The 10,439-nt window shown below is 40.2% G+C and overlaps 1 protein-coding gene across 1 annotated transcript; it reads left to right on the top strand.

Annotated features, from left to right (window-relative positions):
• The first annotated feature begins 3,696 nt into the window (after positions 1-3,696).
• nrros (negative regulator of reactive oxygen species) lies at positions 3,697-10,057 on the top strand. Its single transcript, XM_087788883.1, has 3 exons — positions 3,697-3,981; positions 7,117-7,231; positions 7,312-10,057. Exons 2-3 carry the CDS (start codon positions 7,130-7,132, stop codon positions 9,250-9,252), a joined length of 2,043 nt encoding a protein of 680 aa, XP_087645009.1. The 5' UTR covers positions 3,697-3,981; positions 7,117-7,129; the 3' UTR covers positions 9,253-10,057.
• Positions 10,058-10,439: the final 382 nt, after the last annotated feature.

Raw genomic sequence — 10,439 nt, 5'->3', positions numbered from 1 at the left:
TCTATATGTGTCATTTTTATCATGCAACACTATTTATTTAGGACTCTATCAATGGTACTAGTGTCTGGTGATGATAAATAAATAAAAAAAAGTATGGTGCCAGTGTTCAAACTTCTTGTTTTTTTACAGTACATGTTAATTGTGTCGCCTTTTGTCATGCTCCAGTTTAAAATATGAATCAAAACAAATATTTCCAAGCCCTTGCTAGGTTTAACTGTTATTAAATATATGCAATATGTATAAAATAATGTTGTATGTAACATCCTGCCTTCAGGAGGCGCACAATTTGTTGTCAAATGGTGTGATAACAATCATCTGCACACCACCAAGACCAGGGAGATGGTTGTGGATTTCCGGAGATCCAGGGTGCACCCAGGACCAGTTCTCATCAAGGGGGACTGTGTGGAGGTGGTGCACACCTACAAATACCTGGGAGTACAGCTGGATGACAGGCTGGACTGGACCACCAACACAGATGCTCTGTGCAGGAAAGTACAGAGTCGTTTGTACTTCCTTAGAAGGCTGGCGTCCTTCAACGTCTGCAGGAAGCTTCTACAGACCTTCTACCAGTCTGTGGTAGCGAGTGCCCTCCTGTACTCAGTGGTGTGCTGGGGGGGCAGTCTAAAGAAGAAGGATGCTTCACGCCTGGACAAACTAATAAGAAAGGCAGGCTCTGTTGTAGGCACAGAACTGGACAGTCTGACATCCATAGCTGAGCGATGCACCCTCAACAGGCTCCTGTCCATCATAGACAATCCACAGCATCCTCTTCACAGCACCATAGACAGACAGAGGAGCAGCTTCAGTGACAGACTGCTGTCAATGTCATGCTCCACAGAAAGACTGAGGAGATCATTCCTCCCCCATGCCATCAGACTCTTCAACCTGCATCATACATGACACACACACGCAAGAACACATGTACATGTTCATTCTTTTTAACGTCTTTATATTTTTTTTATAATTTTTTTCTTTTCCCTTTTTATACATATGTTTCAGTTTTTATTTAGACTGTACATAGACTTGCATGCCTCTTTGTTTCTATCTTGTAACATATTCTGGAGCTGCTGAACTGTGAATTTCTCTGTGAGATGAATAAAGTATCCATCCATCCATCCATCCATCCATCCATCCATCCATCCATCCATCCATCCATCCATCCATCCATCCATCCATCCATCCATCCATCCATCCATCCATCCATCCATCCATCCATCCATCCATCCATCCATCCATCCATCCATCCATCCATCCATCCATCCATCCATCCATCCATCCATCCATCCATCCATCCATCCATCCATCCATCCATCCATCCATCCATCCATCCATCCATCCATCCATCCATCCATCCATCCATCCATCCATCCATCCATCCATCCATCCATCCATCCATCCATCCATCCATCCATCCATCCATCCATCCATCCATCCATCCATCCATCCATCCATCCATCCATCCATCCATCCATCCATCCATCCATCCATCCATCCATCCATCCATCCATCCATCCATCCATCCATCCATCCATCCATCCATCCATCCATCCATCCATCCATCCATCCATCCATCCATCCATCCATCCATCCATCCATCCATCCATCCATCCAATCTATCTAATCTATCTAATCTATCTATAAATACGTTTAACATAGTGTGTCCACTAGGGAGCAGCATTTGAGCTTCTTCATTTTAATCTGGTTAAGCAGGACCCGATCCGATTATTGACAACATTACAATTAAAGTGTAATACATAAATGAAAAGCAATGTATATTGTTGTGAATAGTAAGCTTCTAACTAGTGTTGGATCATATACTAATGCCACCTAGAGATGTAATTGTTTACTGATTTCAATTGAAAATTTGCTATTTAGCTCTTTTGTTTATCTTTCAGGTGTTGCAGAAGATGACTTTCCTGACATTTCCTGCAGCATTTTCCACACTGAAATTAGTGCAATGTTGTTTCATCATAATAGGAGGTTGTTAGTCTTTAAATGGTAAATGGATCCATGATTAGGAATAAAAAAACAAGGTGCTGTTAGATAACATCTCCAGGTTCTAAGATCTTTATATCCATCAGCACTAGTATACCTTAAAATATATTTATATATTACAATCCGAAAATCAAAGACCAATCTGAAGACAGTTTTGTAGTGTTGATAGACCAAATATTGCAAGTGGGATTTCTAAGACAACTTTTCTTATGGACTTCACTGCCAGCTCCAGATGGATAACATAAATAGTTTCCTAAAATCATTTGTCAAGAGCATATAACACACAATCCTCAAATAATAATAACAAATATATAATAATGTATTCAGGTCGGACTCAGGATAGCTGCTTTGTTTATACAACAAGTTTTTGGAGGTGCAGTCACAGAAGAGTGGGCGTGGTGGGCATGTTGTAATTGTAAATATTTCAATGAAAAGAGAGTTTTGTACAAACAGACACATACTGATGATACAATAGAGTCAAACATCTATTTAAGACACACTTAAATCTCTCACTTAAATTTTCAACTACACTTTTCTTCACTTCTCCAGAGCTTTGCTCGTGGCTAGGTGAGAAAACATCTGACAACATGATAATCAGCCTAAACAAATAGTTTCTAGCTCTACATATCAGCATATTGTATATTATAGTTGAGCTTTCACTTTACATTTGTGTACATTTAAACTTGAAGAACATCTTGTACAGATCAGGGAGGGAGCGTGACAAAGTCCTGTCCATAACGTTAAAGCAACAAACGAGTCAAAATCGTTCCGCAGCCTAAGTCAGAGATAAAATAATAGATTAGTTTTGTTTACCAAACTGTAACAGGAAGTCAGATTAAAACCTTGTCTTTTAATTTTAATGGCTCGGATTACCATCTCAATCCTCAACTCATTTGAAGAAAAATAAATATTGAATAATACTGGTTGAACACACTTAGGGTATTAATATTGGGGCAGCATTTATCAGCCATGTTTATTTGAGCACACTTACAAGCTACTTGTAGACCAACCAATCTACAAGTCACTTCAAGGGAAATTTGATTGAATCTGGGTTTAGGAAAAACATGCATTTTTTAAAGGGAATACATGTAAAAAAAAAAAAAAAAAGGACCATTCTTGGCCCATCTGGAGATGTCAACGAGGTTGTTTTGAAGGAGACCCGCTGGGATTCCCAGAAGAGCCCAGGGGATCCTATTTTGGGAACATCTGCCATGTTTTCACTTCATTGTGTATAACTCAATTAATCCAAAACCATCTTAAATTTGGAGTTGGACTCCAGAAACAGATCGTCCAGAAGCGAGACAAGAGTTGTGTGTGAAAACAGGAAGGAATCACTAACAGATTACTCTCCAAGGACTGAGGACATCGTCATCACTTCCTGATTCCTAATTCCCCATTCTTGCACAACCTGGGCTTGGAAATGAAACTTTTATTCCACTTTTCTTTTAACAACATCAGCTTTTTGGTTTTGCAATAGTAGAGCAAGAGACGTGTTTTGAAAAAGGTGAATTTGCTGTCAATGCTGAACATTGACGTAAAGAGCATTATCTCGCAGGAAGGGTGTGTGTAAGTGGTTTCCTCTCTAGGAGGCATGTATGCAACTCTAGCCAAGGGTGTGAAGGGCTGAGTTTCTGTGGTGTGTTCCTGCGCTACGTAACCATTGATCACACTCACACAACACCCTAATATGTCGTATCAGAGCGACAGATCGAGGCTCCTCCTGTGTCACTGGTCGGATCCTGTGCCCCCTTTTTCTTCTCCAAGCCTCAGAGCCTCTCTTTCCGAATCGCAGCTTGACCATGTGACTCGGCTTCCGTTGCCTGCCTGCTTCCGTGAAAAAAAAAAAAAAGAGAGAGAGAGAGATGCAACAGAGGAAGACATCTGAAGTTCACACATGAGAACACAGTCATGAAGAAGCGTGTCAACCAGCAGTATGGTCAGAGAGCAACCGTCCGTGGCTTGTGAGATTCAACCTTAACCAACAGTGTAAGTAGAATCTTTGCACACTTTTATGGAACTTATAATTGATCATTAATGGAAAACATTATTAACCTCTTTAATTTTGCAGGAAAACAATTGATTTATCACTTTCAGTTTAATATTTTGCATGTTTGTTTTAATTGTTATTTTTTTATTCAGTTCTATTTTGAATTTCTCGACCATTAATTGTATGTGATTTTCGTCTTTCCTCAACTGTTTTTAATTATAGCAGAGTAAAATTACTTTATGCAAACTAATTTGGACAAAAAATTGACACCTAAGTGAACATTTTTTGGTTTGCATTTGCCATCTAGTGTCTGCTGTAGTATTTATAATAATATTACGATACAACTGCAATGATATATATATATATATATATAACACTTGAAGTATCTAATCTCCATCTGTGGTACAATATCCAAAACTATTTCTAAAACTAAAACATTAACATAGCAAATTTGAATTTAATCACACAATATATGAAAATGAAATTACTAGCAAACCAAAAACATTTATAGGTGAAATAGCGACAAAAAGTGAGCAATAATTTAGCTGAATCTGAAATAACGTATTACACCAGAGGCACAACTTCACTTGTGTCAAAAAATAAAATTGCGTAAACTGGTCGGCAAGTGCTATGAAAACTTTTCTTTTAATAATATCAGTTGTTGTCAAACGTCATAAACAAAAACAATCTGCAATAAATGTATAGGCTCAGAATGTGTTTACATTTAAAGTTACATTTTGATTGGCTCTTGTTATTTTTAACTTAAATTGTGTTATCTAAAAGAAGACACGTCAAACTGAAGGAGACAAACTAGATATATTCCGAGCTCAGAAGAGGCTAATATAAGTGGAAAGCATTTCTTAAGTTGCGGTCAAAATCTAAATTATACCCCTTTACCTCCATCCTGTAGTAGCAGATATTCTCCTTAAGGCACAGATATAGACAAGCTTTCATTAAATCTTTTCCTTGATTTTCAGATTTATCGTTACAATTATAAAGCCAGTTGAAGAGCATGTTATGAACTCATTTGTGGACGCGATTCTTTATTAGGATTAATAATTACGCAAAAAATGCAAATTTATGTTCAAGTGTGTGACTGATCATGAATATTATCTGCTTCCTTATGAACATTAAAACAGATTTTATGCCCGACATTTGATCAATTAATTATCAAGAATCTAGAGCAGCTTTATTCACCAGTACATATTGGTATACATGCATGGAATTTTTACCTAGTTGTGGACATTTCCGGAATTGGTATTAAACAAAAAATAAGTAGAGAAAATAAAAAATAGATACAGAGACAATATGTCCAAAAATATACAAAAATAATAACAATAATAATAATAGTAACTAAAAGTCACAAATACATCCATATATTTACAACTGAGAGCATAACGAAAGTAGATAAATAGTTCACAACGCTAACACAAAAGTCAAGTCCCGTGACCATCAGATGGAAATGCCCTGAAGCAAGACTGAGCACATGAGGCCTAAATTCCTCAGACATGACATGTTAATAAAAAAAATAAAACTACATTTAAAAAAAAAAAATCACTCCATAACTTAAAAAAAAAAAAAAGGTTTCCTATCATGCTGTTAGAAAAATGTGCACCTCTTGATGTGGTATTGAATGATGACAGTCACATGTATGCATGGCATGAAGCACACGCCGTCCGTCAAGTGAGAACTTATGACTCAAATTAACACTCAAACATGCAAATGTAGGAGGTTCTGTTGGTCAAATCTCTCTTGCAACGTGTTAGGTACGCGTCGTCACTGAGCATTTGATGATCTTTCCGTGGGTGCATTGAACACGTGAACCAACAAACGTGCATCTTATCTTCAACCTCAAACCTACGAAGTCTGACTTCCTGAATTCAAATCAAGAGGTAAAATCAATGGCCAACTCATTTCTGAAGATTTTTAACCTGACAGAGAACATTTGGCCTTGAAATCCACCAACAAAAATAAACGATTTATTTCCTGTAAGCATCTGCAAATGAATGGACCTCTATCGATGGTGAATGTACTCAGTGTTTTATGTTAAATATTTTATTAGTTAGGAATAATGAGATTCTGTGTAGAATCAGCCCTAAAGTTTGTCTGCAGGACAACAAACAGTTCGGTGTTCGTCACTCTCTGTGGTGCAGTGGGAGCCTCGGGACTAGCCCTATCTTCGGTTCTACAATGTGTGCTGTGTTCCATTGAGCTCATTGCTATCAACTGAATACATAAAACAATAACATTGAGAACAAAGAAAAATCACAATATGAGAGTAAATGAGCAGCTTGTGTGAGGTTTTTGATCTCTGAGTGATTTTCTACTTCCCCAATCTGCTGACCTATCAGTGGCTTGTGGTGTCATCAGTTCCGACACAAAGAAACAAAAGTCACCGTCCACCTGAGAATCACCACAGAATGACTGGAACCCCCCCCCCCCCCCAAATACTATCAGCACATACTTCGCTGAGGTGGTTGTATTCCTAACATTTTACGATTAATTAACACCGGTAATAAAAGTTTCTGATTCTGACGTCAAACTCATTTATACAAGAATCCAAAAAATGTTAGCACTCTTGGTCACTGGGGTAAAAAAAAAAACATATTTACCAAACCATCATTATCCCACAAACCTCAATAAAAAAATAAATATCAACAAAAAACAGCATGAGCTCTGGACTGGTTACCACAAGATTGTTTTGTATTTGCAACTGTGTATGTTTGATTGTATGCAGATGATGGTGTTCTGTATGTGTGCTTTTAGATTTATTGCCAATGTTTGTGTTTTAGCATTATTTATAAGTTGAATTTCTGGAGAGTTTGTGTTTTAATCATTTTCACTAGAGTTCCATGCTAATTTCATTTTCAAGGAAAATCTGGTCTTTTTCCAAAACAACTTTCAGGCAGTTATCAATAGAACAGAAATATATATATACACATATAAATAAAATGACTTGGGTTTGATGTGTGGTCTACACCAAAAGTTTAGTTCCGCTAGGGTGGTTTATATTTCGATTGGACGATAAGTATGTGTCCAGGGAAGTGACACTAGTGTCAAATGCTACATCATGGGCAATGTAACACTTTGAAATATTCGTCTCTGACGCGGCATCTCTTTTGTGTTCTGAACAGTGAGGATGTTAAAATGCTGGTCCACATCCTCACCCCCTTCCTGCTCTACTTATCATCAAAGTGGACCATAGTGACTCCGGTCTTGAGTCTTCCACCGCAGAGTCCTTGTCGTTTGGTGAGTTGTTTCCACTTCATCAACACCAGGTTAAGACGAGGCAGGAATAACCGACGTACGTCTTCTTTCCTTCTCTCAAGGTACAAAGAACGGCTACATGCAACAAAGCCCAGCTGTCTTCTGTGCCGGCACTACTTCCAGGCTACATAGAAGAGCTTCATCTGAACCACAATCAAATCCAAACACTACAGGAGACCTCTCTGGTTAACTACCCCTCAGTCACTACCATCAGTTTAGCCTCCAACTGTCTGATCAGAATCCACCCCGGCACCTTCCAACACTCGGGTTTAGTTGAAACACTCAATCTAGCCAAGAACGACCTGAAGGTGGACCACCATGAAACCAGTCGAGCATTGAGGACTCTACCCAAGCTCAGGTTTTTAGATCTTTCCGAAAATGAACTGGATGATGAAGTAGCAGCTGATCTACTTCAAAACCTCACATCTCTGGAGTACCTCAATCTTTCAGGGAACCTCCTGAGGAGGCTGGACGAGACCTCTTTCATGGATCTCCACCAACTCAAAGAACTGGACCTTCAGAGGAACATCCTGTTTGAGATCGACGCCGCGTTCGATAGGAATCCGAAACTCCAGAGACTCAATCTGGCCTTTAATTTCCTGCCCTGTCTGACCGACTTCCACATGACGGAGCTGGTGGTCCTCAACGTCAGCCACAACATCGTCGAGTGGTTCATCTCCAGACCAGACGTCAATGACACCTTCCAGCTGGAGACCCTCGATCTTTCAGACAACAAACTCTTGTTCTTCCCTTTCTTGCCGAACGTGAGCCGTCTGCGGAATCTCCACTTGTCCCATAACAGGGTCAGTTTCTACGAGCACGGTTCCGACAACAACACCTTCCCGAACTCTACCATCGAGTTTTACAACCTGGGCGACAGCAGGACCAACGTCACGGCCAAGTTGTGGGATGAGGGTCTCCACGGCGACATATCGTCGGTTGAGATTTTGGACCTTTCCGAAAATCAAGTGCAATATTTCCCTCTGGGATTCATTGAAAAAATGTCAAAGCTGTCCAGACTGCGAATGCATCGGAACTGTCTCACAACGCTGAACCTGACGTCGGAGAAATTCCAGAAGAGAGTTTACGAGTTGGATTTCAGCAAGAATCAGTTGACCTGGATTGACACCAACCTACAGACTTTGAATAACCTCGGGAATTTGACGTATCTCAACCTGAGCCTCAACGGTCTGAGCTCGATATCCGCAGGACTGTTTAGCTCGCTGACGAGTCTCCGGTCAGCAGATCTCAGTTACAACAGCATCGGCATCTGTCACTCGGACGTCGCCGCCGACAACATGTCTCGGTGTGTGGAGTGGAAAGCTGCGCCGGCCTTGAGGCGGCTCTACCTGAAGGGCTGCGACCTCAGGCGAATTCCCACGTCGGCATTTTCTGGGTTGTCGTTGACACATCTAGACATGTCTGAGAACCCTCGGCTCTCCGGGCTCCGAGCTATAAAGTCTCTCAGCAGAACTCTCGTACATTTAGGGCTGGCGAGAACTCGCATCGCAGACTTCGACTTCTCCGATTTCCACAAATTAAAGTCTTTGAATATTTCCGAAACATCGCTTATAAATATTCCGGCTTCAGTGGTGAAGCTCGACCTGGATCTGCTGGACCTGAGAGAGAACCATCTGACCACCATCCCCTCGCGTCACGCCGACGTGTTAGCCACCAAACTGCAGACTGTTTTTCTCGCAGGTAATCCCTTCAACTGCTGCCAAACGGAATGGTTCAGGACATTTGAACACACCAGGACGATCCATATAGTCGGACACTCGGAAATTGAATGTAAAGACCTTTCCAAGACGCGGAGAGCAAAGAATTTCAGGTCGTTCAAATGCCACGAGGAGGACGCTAACAACGCCATTTGGTACGTCATCCTACTTGTGACGCTCTGTGTCATCATCGTGGCCATTTCCACTTGTGTTCTGTTCACTTTGAAACCACAAATTGTGCGGAAACCCATCGCAAAGAAGTGTTTTAAACCGACATCGTACTGAAGAGTGTTCGTGAAAAAACAACCAAGTGTCGAGTCAAACAATAAAACGTTCCGTTTGTCAACGCAAGAATTTTTTGAGCATCAAATGGATTCTTCTTTTTTATTCGTTTGCTCCCTCATGGGTGACATGTGGTTCAAAACCAGAATATCCTGGTCCTCCCCTGAGAAAGTGCGGCTGTGTGTTTGCGGTGTTTGCGTGCGAGTCAAGGTGCGTAAATGTTCGTATGACAATATGCAGAAGTGGTGTGAGGCAAGCGGTGGCTATAAGCAGCAGAGGAAACATGAAATTTCCTGTTTTTCTAAGATGTGCTGCAACTGCCTGCTCCGAGCATCTCTCAGAGATGGGGGTCTGCGTTTCCTTCCTATCAGAGACACAAAAACACGAAACACAAAAAGCCTCACAATGATCGTTTCTCCTGATGTCAGTCCGTCTGGCTTGGAATGTGTTCAATTAGGGCGGTGTTTTTTCAATCTTTTTTTGACGTCTCAGAGACTGTGTCGGTGTAGCTGCACACATTTGCTGATGGAGACAATTTAACTGAGCATGGATCTAACCATGAGTGCAACCAAAATACCGCTGTGGTGATGCTCATGGTAACAGTGGTTGGAACTTTAAAAAAAGAAAAAAGACCCCATTTTAAATAAGTGAGTCTTTGTTGGATTGTTTAAAGATATAAACGTTATCATTCTCAAGCATCTGATGACAAAGACAAGTATGAGTGTGTGTGCGTTTGTGTGTGTGTGGTGCTTCCTGGTACTATTAACAGAACACCAAATATGTGTGCAGTATCTTTACAGGAAGTCCAATGAAATAAAACAGTTACACAATGAGAATGTTTTTTTAAAGTGTAAAATTCTTCTTTAACCATAGGAAAGAAAACATTTATTTTTGATGTTATTAACTCGAAAAAAGTAATTCTGGGGGAACACAGAATAACTTTGAAATAGGGGGGGAAGGGAAAAATGGTATGCTTTTTTAGAGGCTAGCTAGAAAAAAGTTTTCTTTTGGGTTCTTAAAGTAGAGCCCTTGGAAAGAAGCTTTTTCATCAACATATTCAGCATCATATTCTGAGGCACACCCTGAACCAGAAGGTAAGGTTGTACAAGTTCAATATCATGGTGTCAATAATAACGCTCTTCCTTTGTCTTTTCATAAGCAATTCTGTCACCTGGGAAATAAAAATGTAC

Source organism: Callionymus lyra, chromosome 4, assembly GCF_982586985.1.
Source record: "Callionymus lyra chromosome 4, fCalLyr1.hap1.1, whole genome shotgun sequence".
In the NCBI taxonomy this organism is placed as follows: Eukaryota; Metazoa; Chordata; class Actinopteri; order Syngnathiformes; family Callionymidae; genus Callionymus; species Callionymus lyra.
This window is presented reverse-complemented; position numbering and strand designations above follow the sequence as displayed.